Source organism: Athalia rosae, chromosome 5 (genome assembly GCF_917208135.1).
Source record: "Athalia rosae chromosome 5, iyAthRosa1.1, whole genome shotgun sequence".
In the NCBI taxonomy this organism is placed as follows: domain Eukaryota; kingdom Metazoa; phylum Arthropoda; class Insecta; order Hymenoptera; family Athaliidae; genus Athalia; species Athalia rosae.
In genome coordinates this window covers 383791-400593 of record NC_064030.1, presented here as the reverse complement: position 1 = coordinate 400593, position 16803 = coordinate 383791, and the positions used below count along the sequence as shown (strand labels likewise).

At 37.8% G+C, this 16803-nt stretch overlaps 2 protein-coding genes and 1 long non-coding RNA gene across 6 annotated transcripts; 1 reads left to right on the top strand and 2 right to left on the bottom strand.

Annotated features, from left to right (window-relative positions):
- Positions 1-73: 73 nt before the first annotated feature.
- Positions 74-7746, bottom strand: LOC105682915 (E3 ubiquitin-protein ligase UBR2). 2 transcript variants are annotated; one of them, XM_012395148.3, is made up of 3 exons: positions 7391-7745; positions 6549-6715; positions 74-6151 (listed from the first exon to the last, which is right to left on the bottom strand). In XM_012395148.3, exon 3 carries the CDS (start codon positions 6107-6109, stop codon positions 743-745), a length of 5367 nt encoding a protein of 1788 aa, XP_012250571.1. In that variant the 5' UTR covers positions 6110-6151; positions 6549-6715; positions 7391-7745; the 3' UTR covers positions 74-742. The 2 variants fall into 2 exon arrangements, with proteins under 2 accessions (XP_012250571.1, XP_012250572.1); XM_012395149.3 differs by lacking the exon at positions 6549-6715 and having other exon boundaries at positions 7391-7746.
- Positions 7747-8033: 287 nt separating this feature from the next.
- On the top strand, positions 8034-16730 carry LOC105694118 (E3 ubiquitin-protein ligase SH3RF3-like). 3 transcript variants are annotated; one of them, XR_002305478.2, is made up of 14 exons: positions 8034-8929; positions 9096-9210; positions 9393-9491; positions 9584-9720; positions 9782-9908; positions 10061-10372; positions 10464-10750; positions 10816-11150; positions 11262-11404; positions 11482-11630; positions 12001-12168; positions 12683-12802; positions 12903-13162; positions 13706-16730. XR_002305478.2 is itself a non-coding variant. In XM_020850630.2 (13 exons), exons 1-13 carry the CDS (start codon positions 8475-8477, stop codon positions 13084-13086), a joined length of 2631 nt encoding a protein of 876 aa, XP_020706289.2. In that variant the 5' UTR covers positions 8034-8474; the 3' UTR covers positions 13087-16730. The 3 variants fall into 3 exon arrangements, 2 of the variants coding, with proteins under 2 accessions (XP_020706289.2, XP_020706290.2); XM_020850630.2 differs by having other exon boundaries at positions 12903-16730; XM_020850631.2 differs by lacking the exon at positions 12001-12168 and having other exon boundaries at positions 12903-16730.
- Positions 12201-13044, bottom strand: LOC125500948. The gene is made up of 2 exons (XR_007278402.1): positions 12829-13044; positions 12201-12756 (listed from the first exon to the last, which is right to left on the bottom strand). It is a non-coding gene; the product is annotated as an uncharacterized LOC125500948 (long non-coding RNA).
- Positions 16731-16803: the final 73 nt, after the last annotated feature.

The following is a 16803-nucleotide window of genomic DNA, read 5'->3' as shown; positions in this document are numbered from 1 at the left end:
TACCTGTCGAACACCTCTGACATAGCAAAAAAATCATTCGGAGTTAAAACATTAACGCCAAAATGAAACCATGTTTTCTTTCTTTTTTTTTATTATTATTATTATTCTAAATGTTATGTATATCCGAACCTTGATGTTTATAGCAACAAATTTGGCGGATACAAATTTTCTAGCTTACATAATTATAGGTACTGTATCTTACGACTTCAAATCTACATGATATTATACTGGATTAGCTTTTCGATATAACTATATTAATTATTATTTTTCTCACTCGTTTCTTTCTTTTTTTTCTTTTTATTTTGTTTGTTTTTTTTTGTGTTTTATTTGTATTTTTTTCTCATTTCTATATTATAACTATACGGCAAGTCGAAATTAGTAAAATACACATTTTCATAATTGAAAATAATTGATATTCAAATTTACACATTAGAAATTTCAGTAAACTCTGAAATCATTTGAACCATGCAAATAGTATAATATTGCAGTATTTAAATGTACATACAAAGACTCGACATTATGCTGTCTAAAGAAATAAATAATTCCATAAATCTGAGTAAACTCAAGTAAACTCAAGTAATAATAATAATAAGAAGAATAAGAATAAGAATAAGAATAATAATAATAATAATAATAACATCAACAATGATAAACAATGAATCTAATTACTATGGACTTATACTAATCGTAAATTTAGTATTTTTTGGTTAATCCGGTAGATATTGTAAGATTGCCAGAGTGGTTAAAGATGTTGCCACTGCGTCGTCAAAAGTGTACTGGATGATTCGATTGCTCGGGCGATTGTTTCATGTAGGCCATGCCCCAACCATAATTGATTCAGCTGTTTATATCTATCTTTGCAAAGTCGTAGAGGATTGCCTCTTCTCAGGCCTTGATCTGTTTCCCCATACTCATCGAGATAAGGTGGACAGGCAAGGGACCCTCTGTTTGGACTTCTTAGGAATAATATCTCGCATTCTCGAACCCTCAAAAAAATTCCGACTCCTGTACCACATTTACTAGCGTGATAGGTGCAAGCACCCACTATAGTCTTATTCAATTCAGTCTGACAACAGTAGCTTTGCGAACAGAGCATTTTGCCGCAAACAAGGCACATTGTTGGATTTCTCGAGTCTTCCCTATCATTGTTAGGGCAGGTAAATAAAGAGACTGTGTTTATCAGTTCGCTGTAGTCTTCTGGTAGGTCTACAAGTTTATTCACCACTAGCGGTTCCTTTGTCACCAGATCGGTGCCGATGCCAGACACATACTGCTGCACTTTGGGGTGGGTGATCCAAACTTTTGCTATATTCAACACTGCTTCAGAATCTAATAACTCATGCGATTTAGTAGGAAGACCCAGATATTTACACATATTTTCGAAAGTATCACCACCTCGTTCCGTTAGTTCTACCGATGCTGGTACATCAGTTAAGTAGTGAAAGTACAGAACGCAGCATCGAAGGAAGGGTATGCAACCAGTTTGCACTCGTCGCCAGAGTTCTGATGCTGTATAGCTCCCTATTTTGAGACCCAATTCTTCAGCGAACTTGAACACAGCACTGTTGTTGCCCCAATCTCCGTCGTCCACATCCATTGCTCTATTCTCGTTGTATTCCATAGTGATAAGAATCCTGACAATGAGCGATATAAAGACTAATTTCAAAGCATGAGATTCTTGCACACCGCCGGTCACCAGACCCGAAAAAGCATTGGCTTTGATGTTATAGAGATTCATGAGGGAAATTGTCAATGGAATCAAAACGCCCAAGGGATCCCAATCTAATACACTGGGGCCGTCGTGTGCATTTTCTAGGAGCATAGTAAGAAAACATAAGGCATGATTTCCAATTACAGTACTGTTTGGCCAAGTTGAACCAAGCACTGCAGCGATTCTCACAAGACCTTCGATGCTGTCTCTTTGCCTCGAAGATAGAGCGCCGAGCAGAGGCTTATCCATATCTCTTAGAAGAAATTCTATTGCATGAATAGTGTAGGCCGTTGATTTCCAAGCTAGTAATGGCACACGTGGATCTCCTTCGTGAACTTCTACACCTAGGCCTTTTGTGTAAGTAGCTTGGGCAAACAATTGCACCATTTCGATTAAGTTTGCAGATAACTGAGGTCCAGTTTGGGAATAAAGAGACTCGAACGATGCACCAGCCTCTCCTAGTTCCCGGGATACCCGTTCTATTGGGCAGGCAAACATTTGATGCTGCAAGGGCAAGTCTTGGTCAAAGTTTTTAACAGTGTCTTGTGGATTCACGAGTGTACAGTATCGGCAATATAAATCGTGACTAGTTTCTGTGTATTCTATAACGCCATGAGTCACTTTAACTTTGCAGCTCAATGTCACCTTTAGAGCCTGTAACCAAACTGAGAAGTCTATATCTTGTTTGCTGTTGACAGAAGTCTGCAAGGTTCCTAAAGGTGGTAACAGCGGTAGGACTGTGTTACTTAAACATTCGCAGAGAGGGCAAAGGTATTCTTGCTTCTCTACATCAAAGCTGGCGGGTTGTCTGAGCCTGTAAGGCCTTCTATTTTCTTTTTCGTGCACATTTTCGAAATATTTTTGCCAGCATTGAGCGTGCATAACGTGACCACAGGTACTGGTATGAGGTGCTGCGCCTAATTTGGCAGAAAGATACAGAGCGTTTGGCTCGTCGGTGTTGGCTCTGTCTTGGCATAGAACGGTTGATTGCTGAACAAATGCAGCGAGCACCATTGCAGGCCTGGCAAAAGTTATAGGTTGATCCTCCTGACATAATATACAAGTGTATGTTATTTCTTCGCACATACGACTTGTTTGCTTGGTACCGACTGCTACCGGTACCTGTTCCAAACATTCGGTTAGATCCATATTGGAACCACGATCGTCTACTTTGTTAGCCTCTAGAACGGCTTCTTCAAAAAGTTTGGCATTCTCTTTCATAAAATTCTTCTGCATTGCAGCCATCTGAGCCATGATTCTTGCTCTTTTCTGAGCAGCCATTTTTGTTCTCCATTCTTTATCGGTTTTATTAGGTTCTGTATCGCCAATTTGATCCGTTGGTGGAGCAAAAGGGGGTACAGTCTCCATCGCAGATGGGGTGTATCCCGAAACTTGCCGATATTTCTCCAATGCCCAAGTGACCAAATCTTTGTGAGCCTCAACTCTGGGGCTCTTTGCTAATTGTTCCAGTAGGTTGTAAATATCCCACTTGGCAGACCGCTCGGTGAAAAGAAGAAATGGATAGTTGCCAGATTCCTCTTCTTGCAAAGCGTAACCGATCAGATGAAGTAGTTTCTGTACTTGAGGCTCTGAAAAACTTCTGGCTCGTAAATTAAGTGCGCGTTCGAGGACCGTATGCATTAGATGCAGCATGACATCGCATTGTAGTAGATTTGCCACCAAACTGTAAGCTTCTGTTAATTTCGGTAGTTTGGGTGGAGGACAACACTCCAATTCATTTGCTGCTTTCCGCCTTTTACGCTGAGCCTCTTCAGATTTACTCAACTCTTCTCTGGTGTAATGATAAAAAAATACATTGTACTCGGCGTAAAATTCCGGTTTTAGTTCGTAAACTCCTTTTCCACTAGAAGTTGGCAACGGTTTTTTAAAGTCAGCAAGTTCGTCGATCACTCTCTCCATTCCAGTTTCATTATGTACGTCATCGAGCAAAGTTTTGTTTAACTCCGAATGAGGCAGAGGCTTGATGCAAAGTTGCTGAATAATTTCTTTTTTAATTCTGTCATCAGCAGTGGTATTTCCAACTCCAGGTATATGTCTTTCTCCAATAATAGTGATCAGTAACCCCAAAAATTCCTCCACCAAATTGATAGTCTGCCTCATGCTGTCTTCCTCAGGGTTTTTCACAGTGCTGGCTTCAAATTCTTTGTTTGCCCAGTTGAGAAGATTAAATTTACTCAACAAATGGATTAGAAATGCATTGCTTTCGATCAAACAGGCCCCAGTTTGGAGAAGGATGATATCTCGGTCTAACATTTCCGTTCGGCATTTAACGTTATGGTAAAAGTACAACTGGTTCAATAACGAGTATCCATTTCGTCTCCACATACCAGCGTGAACTTGTGAAATCATTGACTGGGTTCTGAGAACAGGTTCCACAATTTGTTCAGGAGTCGGTTTGGTTGGGATCATAAATTCTGTGCTCTGAAATTCCAGACCATACTTTTCCAAGTAGAGAAATAAACCAGCTAAAAATCTTGACAGAGGAAGATGTATGGAAACGGGTTCCGTTGAAACATCATATTGCAAGCACAACGCGCTATGAGTAGCAAGTTCTCTGACTTGTTTTGGGCCAGGGTCGGTGCCAGGTAGATCATGGAGTTTCCTCAAAACCAGCCTAAATGCTTTGATTAGGACAGTTCTGTCCGAGCCACACCATTGAAGAGCCAGACTGATGACCGGTGCCAACTTGATGTGCAAATTGAAGGCAGATTCCCATTCTGGTTCATATTCCATGTGCTGTCCAACTTGCCTGGAGACTGCATCCATTCCTTGCATACTGCAAAGCAAAGTCAACAACAATGAGAGACCCTGTAGAAATCCCCGCCGTAAATCATCCGACCATACGTCTGGTTTAGCACTGAGTAAATATCTCAGATCATTGAGAATGGATTGTGCCCTCTTGAATGTTTGGTTGGGAGTACTTCTCTCAAATTCTAATTTACCGTGAGCATTACACTTTCTAGAACTTTCGGATATAAATGTATTTAACAGTATAAATAGGACATCGTCGCGTGCGATTAGATGATGCGCGAGCGTGGGAACGGTAAATAATTGAACGGATAGCGAAGCAATAGAGAAAGTGTGTTCGTGGTCATCTCTGATAAAATCTTTCATGACATAGCCATAGTTGGATGTAAATACCGACGCTAGTGCTTTCTTGCTTTCATACTCCATCAACATTCCAGAAATAAAAAGTCTATGCCACGCGGTTCGTGCAGATTTCCATAACTGTGCATCTCTCAGAAGAATTCCCTCGACGATTGATACTTCGGGGAGTTTTGTATGTAAGGCTACATCGCTGAATAATATCCTGAAACCTTCAGAGTGTCCCATCAATTGTTGCAGCCATGCCAGGAGTTTCATCGCGAATAACTGATGAGCAACTACGTGAGCATGCATAACTAGCACCTTGAGTGGCCGACCGCCGTGTCTTGAGGTAAATCTTTCTATCTCAGATTTTAGTTCGTTGCAATGCTGAAAAGTTGAACATTTTACTACCGCTCTCCCTTCTCTATCGATGTTTGTAACAAATTCGATAGCATCTCGCTGGGAACATTTTATCACTCTTGACAACGTGGTGATAACTTGTTCGAACGTATGTGTTTCGTCATTGAATAAAACCGTGCAATAAGTATCGGTCGTAGCCAGCAATGACAGTGGATCCTCATCCGTCTCTTTGAGACATAAGTCTGATGGTAATCCTGGTGAATGTTCCAAGGAGAGGAGCTCATAGGAATATTTTAGTACCGCTTCAAATGTAGCTACAGCTCTCTCCGCGATATCTTCTGGCAATCTATTACTGGGTGCTACTTTAAATTTAATTCCAGCTAAGTGTATTTCGCAAAATGGCTCTTTTTTCCATGCTTCAGTATCTCCACAATCACAGCATCCTCCTCCACCTGAAGTTCCCATTTTGTATTTGTGATTACGATGTGCCGATTGTTTGAAACAATCCACACATAATACGCAGGTGGAATCCATGCCACATTCTCTGCAACTATAGTTTGGTTCACCCATTTTGAATACTTTTCCACAAACAGAGGGTGGATTATCCAGCTGGCTAAGTTGCCGCAGTACTTCTTGGGGATTTCCATTACAAATGAACTCTTCCAGAGTATTATAAAGAATTTTCTGTGCCTTTTCTTCATCGAAACTCCAATTTAAGCAGCTGCCATTTGGTTCAGGGCTATATATTTTTGGGACCCAAATTCTCCAGTGCTCTTTAAAGTGTGTACAAGATAGTAAACCCTTACTCATTTTGTCCATCCACACGTTTACACAGGGTTTGCTTGAATTTGGGAAAACAGGTAGCGTGGGTGCTAACTCGACGTCCCCGGAGTGATGATGCTGTTGATTTTGCATGTTGTCATTGCTCATTGTTCAATCGTGGATGCTTCTCCAACTACACAACAAGTTGAGCTGAAACACAATAATCATCAGATTATCTCCATACTTTGCGTAACCCATGTGGTGTGGAGAAATTGATTTCATATGAATAAACTTGAGTAGAACCTAATCTATTGTTTTAATCTTATAGGATATGTTAATGCTTTGTTAGAAGTTACAGCATTCAGCCTTCGGTAAGATTAACGAAACGGTCATATTCTTGAAGGATTATGAAATTGAGGTTCGACAAGATGATTGTATGACTTGATATTTATGAAAGAAAAAATCAAACTCTATGTACAAGGCCCAACTATGTAACGCTGCTCAACTGAATACCTGTAGTCAATGGATTGATTCGAACGTCTAAAGGTTTTTCCAAAGCCAACTCTTTGTTTTAATAATTATATGTATCATTGAAAACAAAACTGACCTTATCTAACTTCCTAATTATGACATCAGTCGTGTGCCAAGTTGAATATTCATGGCGCACCAGATTCGTGGATAACTTCAGTTTCCATGCAATTTAAATTGCAATTTTCCATTAATCCTGATACATTAGGACAAGAAAAAACTGCAAACTCCATCAATCCAAGTCCACTGAAATATTTTTAGTAATCATATAGATTCAACGAACTTTAAAAATTTGTAAAACATGTGTAAATCAAAGGATTTGAACAATGTGAAGATACCACAATAGACAAGGTACTAGGCAGAGCATAAACATGTGCTATTAACCATAACATATTATTTTTCTGCAGATTACTTACAAATTAATTGGTGAAACCAGTTTTACCAATAAATCTAATATACAGCCTTCACAAATACCGTTAGAAATAGTTTGTTTAAAACAACAAATTGGAATGTATTATTAATTTGAACACAAATCAAGCAAACAGTGGTGGGGTACAATGTTCAAAAGATCAAGCCAGTGCATTTTAAGGCAAAGTTTTAGCCAAGTTTGGTTAGGCAGAGCCAGAGCTACATGAAAAACAGACTTCGTTTCTGGTTAACTATAAATATCTCAGGAGTATGACAATCCAGTAACTGAATCGTTCTATATGCATAGATGAGTATGAGCGTAAAATAACTGAATGAAGAGTAGAAAGTTCCTGAAAATATGTGGTGTAAACATACGTAAGGGGGGAAGGATTGTGGCGCACTAGATTATTAATGGTGATTAGGTGTCGTTTAGTATTAGAGATTATGATATTCACTGACTGAGGTGTACTAGGTATAACTATTTTTAACAACTTCGTAGTGTGTAGTACTTACTGCTATACTGCTCAGGCCAAGGTTATTAAAAAGTTTCGGAAAAGTTCTTTGTTTCACGAGACAGTAAATTTTTAACAGTTTCCAATTTTGCTAACTCCTGATTGTTCATTTATTATCCGATTCACATGGTTTCCTTCAGTGTCAACTATTTCACGATACTCTCAATTACTTGGTTCTGACACTTCGGTTCAAACGAATGAAAATTATCATTCCTACAGCTGCTTGAACACTGTACAAAATGGCCTACGACAGATTGGGTAAAACGATAAAATGAAGATAGATGAAAGGAACCGTGCGATAGATTTCACTTCATTTCAACCATTGGTCAATTTTGCGCCGCTGCGCTGCATTCTTGGTGGTAAGGAATGAAACGATATGAAATGAGTGATCGCTCAGAAGATTCGAGCTAATTTCCATCCAGCCCTTGCCTGATACTTTATTTGAATATGCCAAAATAAATAAAGAAACGATCTTGTTCAACATGAATGCGAAGTTAAATTATGAGTAAAATCTAAACATCTTCCTCATTTCAAACTCAAACTGGAAGCGATCGACGCAAGTTTGTAGCCAATAAGTGAAAAGATCAAAAACTGGTTGGCCAATAATAGGCCTGGCTCAGTTAAATCCCCGCTCATTGAAATAATTCGTCTCAGGTTCAGTGGGTTCAGCACTGTAGCCATAACGAAAGAAAATTACGGTCTGTCCGGATATCGGTGGAGGTGTAGCGATTTGTGGGCAGTATTTGGTCGTAGAATGTTTAACGTTATCGTGGCAGTTTTACCATTGTCGGCATTGACGACAGAAGTGACATTAATTAATGGGTATCAGACGATGTAAGATAATGGATAAGCACGGGTGCAACAAACGGAACAAAGTCATGAATGCCTTTGGAACTATGAGCCAGTGAAACAAGGCGTTTTCTCTCATGATGATATAAAAGCTAGAATCATTACGGTATCACCGCGGCGCCGATCTCTTATAATAATACCACGAACTAATGCAACTTCATTCGCAGTGTTGAAGTGGCTGTTCAAATAAAGATAGTAATCACAACAGAATTTTTTTTAAATAATAAAATACTGCAATGGACGAATGTATGCTCAACGATTTGCTTGAGTGTTCAGTTTGTCTTGAACGACTGGATACTTCGAGTAAGGTATTACCATGCCAGCATACTTTTTGTAAAAAATGTCTAGAAGAGATTCTGAGCACGCACAGGGAGCTGAGATGTCCAGAGTGCAGAGTACTCGTTGACATCAAGATCGATGATCTTCCTCCCAACGTACTTCTCATGCGGATATTAGAAGGAATGCGCAATGCTACACCGAGGGTTATAAAAACCCCAGTACGTGGTATTTCCGGCCCGCAACGATTGCTCGGTGGACATCAAATTGCTCCTGTTTCAGCTACCGCCAACCAAATACCCATCACTGTCCCTGCTGACCCTACCCGCCAAACTAATTCCGCTGCCAAACAAGTCCACTTACACAATCAACCCTATGGCCGTGCTATCTATGACTACGTGTCCAAGGTGCCAGGGTAAGTTCACAATTTCATCAAGGATCATATATTTAAAATTTTACTGAATTATCTGCTATCTGTCCACTTGCTATTTTCAATTCCACAAGGGATGGACTGTTTCTAGAAAATCAATCCATTACTACCATTGTTTTTTACCCCACTTCCTTGCATTTCATGTACACAGAGACCTGAGCTTCAAGAAAGGTGAAATTGTTGTTCTACGTAAGAAGATTGATAACAATTGGTATTTTGGAGAATGTGGAAACAGCCATGGAGTTTTCCCCCTTTCTTATGTCCAGGTACGTAACCCTGTGTTATCAATGTATTAAAGTTGTGATAGAACTCCATGTATTAAAAAAATTTGTATCACCAAGAAATTATCCATTATTACAATCTAATCAAGAGGGTAGTGGAGATATGCTTCAAAAATATTTTTTATCAATTGGAATGGGTAAAAATACATTGCTATAATCTATCATAGGTAATGACGCCTTTACCTCCTCATGTACCACAGTGTAAAGCTTTATATGACTTTCGGATGACTAATGACGATGAAGATGGTTGTCTTACTTTTAACAAGGTAACTGGAAAGTCACTGCAAATTACTATCTATGGTTTTTAGTAATACTGTTTTTGTTTTTGATTCTTTAACTGAAAATTTCATTATTTTAGGGTGAAGTTATCAGTGTGATAAGACGAGTCGATGAAAATTGGGCAGAGGGTAAACTGTTGGATCGTATTGGAATATTCCCTCTAGCCTTTGTTGAACTAAATAGCGTTGCTAGAGCCTTAATGAAACTGTCCACAAAGTGAGTATTTTTAAGACTTTGCAATTGCCAAATATCACTGATAATTTCTTCTGTCTGTCAGTGCTCAACCCGGACCTTCTAGAGTAGCACCGCCAACACCCACAAATGAAGAAACAACGCCTCTCATACCAACTGATCATTCCCGAAATGTGCAAGCTGCCAATCAACCTCATCCACAAATACCTTTGGTATGCTTAATTTTCCTTATTATTTATAAAAATGCAAGCTCGATGCATATCCTTTGTCATGTCTTACACTAGAGGTACTCAAATTTCATTGCTCAGAGTTTGAATAGTTTTCCAGCGTTTTATCGAAATTACTACACATTGATCCTTCACAGGCAACAACCTTACCAATGTCAGACACCAGTTCAATCGTATCATCTGGAGGCAGTTCAACGACAACAACTCCAAATACTCCAAACAGTTCAAACACTTCGAGTAGCTCAAGTACAGCACCCAGTAGTCCAAGTAGTCCTGCAGCTACATCTCCACCTGCTGTTGGCAGTAGACATAGCATGAAGCGCCACAGTTTCACCGCCATAAATTCAGGTCATCATCCGCACACTCATCACAGACACAGCGCTGAGATTCTTAGTCCAGCAATTGATGCTGTTCTCACAGGGGCAAGCGAACCTTTCAGCGCAGTTCAGGTATGAAGAAACCTCCAACCAAATCGACTAATGCTACAAATATTTCCCTGACTGTTTCAACACCTTACTCGATCGCATTGACTCTTCACAGACTAGTAGTAGTACCGACCCTGGAGTACGTCATAGACGCAGCGGAAGCAGCGATCTGGTTCTGGCCCAACCTTCTCAAAATATGCTCACAACTTCAGGTGGTAGCCATTTACCAGCAGCTTATATTGCTCTCTATCCGTATAAACCTCACAAGGCTGACGAGTTGGAATTACGTAAAGGTGGGATTTACATGGTGACAGAAAGATGCCAGGATGGTTGGTTTAAAGGAACGTCCAATCGTACCCAAAAATGTGGAGTCTTTCCTGGGAATTACGTTGCACCGGCAAAGTAAGTACTAATAAATTACCTCCTGCGCATCAAGTTGTGTAACCAAATTTTTATTGATATTTCAGATCTCAATTACAAATACGTAATATTTGTCGATCTACACCAAGTACAACTTCTCATCAAGGTACACAGTCCCCAACTGTTTCAACAAGCTGTAATGAACCTCGACCTTGCATAACGTATACCAGAAATAAAGGTGCTGCTCTGCAACCCCAAGGAATCCGTCCTCTACCACCACCCGAACTGCCCCCCAGAACTGCGAGTCCGGCATCTGGTATATCTTCTTCTTGGCATGGGCAAGGTGAAATTCAAAGTCAGGCTCAATCTCAAAGTCACGATCAATCTCCTGCAACGAATCCGCTGGGGAGAAGTCACAGCGCCGTCATGTCAACTAATCAAGGTACGATGCTTCTGCCTGTTAAAAAGAAGATCTCAAATGGTCTGGAACAGGAATGTGAGTTGAAAACTTGAAAGAATCCGATTATTAATCCATAAAATTTACACTTTACAGCTTCACCAGGTAAACAAACAATGTTACCTCCACCATTAACAGATTTGAGCAGAAGTCCTAATAATACGCTACGGTTAGCGAGCACTGTAAGCCCACCTCCGAATACTTCAATTGCACTTGGCACAGCAAAGGTTACTGAAAAGGTATTTTTCTTTATTTTCAACAGTCTTTGGTCAGGTAGTGTACACTTTCTTACAATGTGTAACTTTCATCATTTTAGAAAGAGAAAAAAGACAAAGGAGTCTCGCTAATGCGGCGTTTAACTAATATTAAGAAATCAAAGTCTCCACCGCCAGCATCGTATTCAATGGATAACCCGGTCTTCGATGATGGGAACACAGTCACTGTGATAAATCCTGTTCACGTTAGGTGGGTAGAAATAAAAAAAATAAAATAGCTATATTTTCAACTTTGTTCGCACAAAGACGCCACAGCGGCTGATTGTACCTTATTTTAATTTATATCCGCAGTAACTCGTCGTCTGTAGCTTTTGACACCAAATATCATACAGTAAATATTGCATCATTTATCTGCTTTCATCGATTACAGAGTTTATTCCCTAAGCCATAGGCATTCTGTCCAGTAAATTCAACGAAGTCGTTTCAAAGGCTTCTTTTACATATCATATCTAATGTATGAATGTAAAGGAATGATTAGTTCGACGTGTCATAATGTCACAAATGCACGCTTCTGAATGTTTGTGGCTCTAATGTTGAGTTTGCATGATCTTGGCAATCAGATCAGGTTCTTGCCCGAGCCAGCTGCTACAGGTCTGTCCACAGCTAGATGTAAATACTCAAAATACCCATCATCGTCTGCATACGAGTTCTGGCTCAAGTCCCGCAACTACATCTCAGAGGTTCAAACACAAAGAGCGACCCTCTATACCTGTATCGTTTCTACAAAGGTTCGTAGTATCATGATAATAGAAATACAAACTCGATTGTATATTATTTTCATTTAAAATTACGTGAAGTAGCCTAAATACATGAATGCTATGAAATAAGGTAAGTTAAGGTTATCAAAATCTCTAATAGACATCTAGAGACATCGAAATGTTGAGTCTTGCTGTATTTGTATTGGCAATTTTTTGTTCGTAAACATAAGACTGATCTGAACTATACAGTATTGCTATTTATCAATGCACCGTAAATAGAATGTTACTTGCATTTGTTATTTTCATATTTATTGCTCGAATTTGTTCGTCTTGCTGAGAATGTTCCATACAAGGTAAACATCACCATCAGCTTATTCAAACCTTAATCTAGGGAACCTTTGCTATTTTCGACCTCGTTTGCACTTTGATTCGATTTTGGCAATGCAATACAATACTTGAAAACTATCTGTATAATTTGTACTCCGATGATACGTGTTGTCTCTGATTCTTTGCAAAAAACGAATTTTTAATGCTTTGTTTGCAGGGCTGGCGACAATGGCGTTGCCCATGCTGTAATGGGCAGTCATCATCGTAAAAGTAATTCCTTAGATGCTGGCACTGGAAAACAAAGCAAACAACAACAACAACCGTCAGGAAGAGAGAGGTAAGTGAATTCAGAATAATAGCTACCGATTAGATGTAGTAGTCTCCTCTACTGCAGTTAATTTTTGACAGCTGCTCAAACATTCAATAATTTTTTACAGAGATCGAGTATATCGATTTCGTTGCATCGTACCGTACCCTCCAAATAGTGAATTTGAATTAGAACTTCGGGTTGGGGATATAATACATGTGCATAAAAAACGTGATGACGGATGGTATAAGGGAACTCTGCAGCGTACAGGTCGAACTGGATTATTTCCAGCCAGTTTTGTCGAAGCCTTCTGAGACTCAACTCACAGTTGTCTTGTTTTGGAGACATGCATATAGTATGACGCATTGATTAATAACCTTTGTCAATGGGGTACGTATTACGAATCATGGTATTACTGTACATTTCATAGATGAGATTATTTTCAATTGATCGTTGTAGATTTTAAATCTATGCCGCTGATTTGACACATCTCAATTGATTTTGTTCGAGATATTATCCCATCATTTTATGAGAGCAAACGCTAAGCTTTTAACAATGATGTGCTCTATGAAAAATTTCATGTCATGTAGATTTCACGAATCGCTGGCTCTCTTCACATCCTTAAACTCTTATGTATAGTTAACCGTGTGATACTCGTGCAAGCTTTTATATCCATTTTGAAACTTTTTACGTAATGAAACTAATTTTATAGGATCGTGATGCAACGTATACTTAAGATAATGAAGTTTTCATTTGACACTAGTGCATACCAACACACGTAAATAACGTTTTCTACCGTTCTTACTACTACGATATGATTGTATATAAATTAGTAGAATATTTAGATACCATCTAAATGAAGCTACGTGATACATTCAGCATGCTAATCACCTGCGACGGTCGATACATCGTAATTGATTGACATTTTCACAGGTGCAGGAAAAATACTTGAAGCATGCTGAATTTTACCTGAAATTCATACTGCCATTGTTGTAATTTACTGTAATAAGTAAGGTTTACAAGAACAAACATGAGTAGCGGATTTTTTCAAGATAATTATCATCAGAAAAATTGCATGATGTCGTTTTATATCAGATCAGCGTGAATATGTTACCTATCACGACAAGTAATACGTTCATAAGTATACTGAGCAGCCATTTTCCATTATTTTTTCCCACTTACTTCAAGTGTGCGGAGTCTGTCTTGAGCAGATATAAAATTATTCCAGTGATGAATCTCATACTAACTCGTACATAAAAAAATTCAGTATGGGAATGTTATAAAAATTAATACCACCTGTGCGATCGAACACACGTTTATTTCACGCCATTGTAACTCGAATATTCTCTGCCGATCAAAATTATATGCTCTTTAAAGTAAACCAAAGGGATTCGTCAAAATCGTAAGATATCCGGAAACCTTTTCCACATACTGAATGCAACGGTGTATCACTGATTTTATAATCGCGCAACGCCCATTAGATTCGTAATTATTGTGTGCAAGAGATCACAAAGTTTTAGGTGTATACATTGCGAGTGAAAAATTTTATTGTCATCAACTCCATTGATTGGATAATTTCGCCTGGCTCGTGGTGAATGATAAATATTTAAGTATGTCAGTATTTGATGAATTTATTATATAGCGGTTATATGCTTTGCTACAATAATTATTCTCCAGCAAAGCATAAGTATATTTGTACTTTCTGCATTCTAATTTATCACCGTACATAGAATTTCGGAATGAACCTGATCAATGGTAATAAAACCGTTATTACCGTTATACAATTATCGACCGGTATTCATGAGAATATCCAACTCTATCAAGAGTGCTATTACACAAATATCAAGATCAAGAAGACTCGATGTATTTTCAGTTGGATTCACTATGCATGTAATAATCATGGTTTTAGGGTTCCATTACGCATATACTCTATGAGAATATTAACCATATGTATAATCAATATCTTACATATTTACATTCATTTGAGAAGACTGCCAGGTTGTTCATATTTATGTGAAAGAAGTGGATTTTGAAGGCACCGTAACCAAAAAGAAATTGAACTTGGTCAATGTGTCTCGTGTGCTGTGACTCATCGATCATTGGTATCGAAACACATTTAGTTGCTTTGTTGCAATTGCGTTTACTGAACAAACCTATTAATAATCGGACTCTACAAAGGTCAAAGCCAGGTTGAAGATGTTTACTATTCAAGGATCAAATATCTCACATGAAATATAAATATGTAATATGTTGAGGTACCTATACTATGTACACATACATTTAGAATATTTATCTAGTGTTATCATTATAGAACTATGTATATTCATATTTAAGAAACGTAGAAATATGCGAGCAAAACCATTTCAAGTACGGTTTACCGCAAACATTAGTTATCTGGTTCGATGAACAAACGCTATATGCAAGTATATCGGACGCGATATTTGGCAATATTTTTATCTCTTTTTAAGTTAAATCACTTTGTTATTTCATATATTTATGAATTCGATTCTCATTTGATTCAACGCAATAGAAAGCTAGAATTCAAATAAGAACTCTCTCAAGTTCTGGAATAGTAAGACAAAAAACGCACAATAATATGGTATACAAAACAATACCGGTAATATAAATTGAACACAAAAACGTACTGGTATTAAGATGTATCGATGAAAGATCTTTGTCCCACTAACAATGATCCTCGATAAACGTAGAATCCAGTATTTCAGTACCGGGGTTCATGTTTTAATACATATCGTAACAGATATAGATTAGATATAGATCATGGATAACGTATGGACAGCTAATTGAACAACGTGATACGGTGCAGTCTGTAGAGACTTTGTAACAATGAGGGCATGGAAACGTGACATTTTATTACCATTCTGGAATCGTTAGTTAATAATTCGAATTATGAGGTTTCTTTTTACCTTGTAGTATTTGTTACATTCATTAAGAAGTATTTCTCTATTTTCTCCAATGTTATTGAAATTATGTACATAAATAATGTTTTACATAGGCTGTACGGCTAGAAGAAACATATTACTTTATTTATTCATATTTTGTACTGAATTTGATATAAGTAACTTATTATGATAAAAGCGTAAAAAAATTATTATAATTATTATTAAACATATGCACGATTGAAAAGCAATGTTGACAGATAATGCAGTATGACGACTGTGTTACATTTCGTCGAATATTAGAACAATTGCTTTAAATTTCGAGTATTATACCGTGCTATTTGCTCTTGCGATCTATAATATTCAATCAATTATTCATTTTTTTTTCCACACGCACACTGTTCTAATTTTTTTTTTCTTTCTCATTGTATTCACTTTTCCAGAATTTATACCCTTCTACTTTATTGCATTCGATATTGAAGCCACTGTCTTACACTTCTACGCTGTATAACGTAACAAATGGGATGTGGAACGAATTTTTTATGAATTCACAATGCATAAGTTCAAATTTGTATCAATATACAAACGTACAATATACACACTTATGTTCTGAAATATGTTATATAATATTCGGTATAGACATTATATTTTATACCATCGTGATAATCATCATGATCGATATCAAAAACTAAGATTTTTTTTATTCCTAATCAATTTTGATCAAAAATCCATGTTTATTTTACCTACTGCAGACGCATTGAAAAGCTTTAAATTCATTACTTTCCGCTCATGAATACTGAATCATACTCATCGGTGTTAATATTATAGATTTCTTGTGCAAAAGTGATTATACCCATGATCCTATAGGTAATGATTGTAATGACTTCTTGGCTAAAGATATATGCTGGTATTGTCGAAATTACGGCAACGTGCGTACTATCGTCGAAATAATACAAATCGTATCAATGTCGTGTTTGTTGTGTTTTACATGTACTGTAGTCATTTATAATATATAATAGCTAGTAACAACAGTAATAAAGTGACGTGATCAGTGATAGATATTCAGGATGAAATATTTATCCCTACAATATCCTTTCTATCCATCTACTCAGAAATCGCTCCAGAGATTACAGG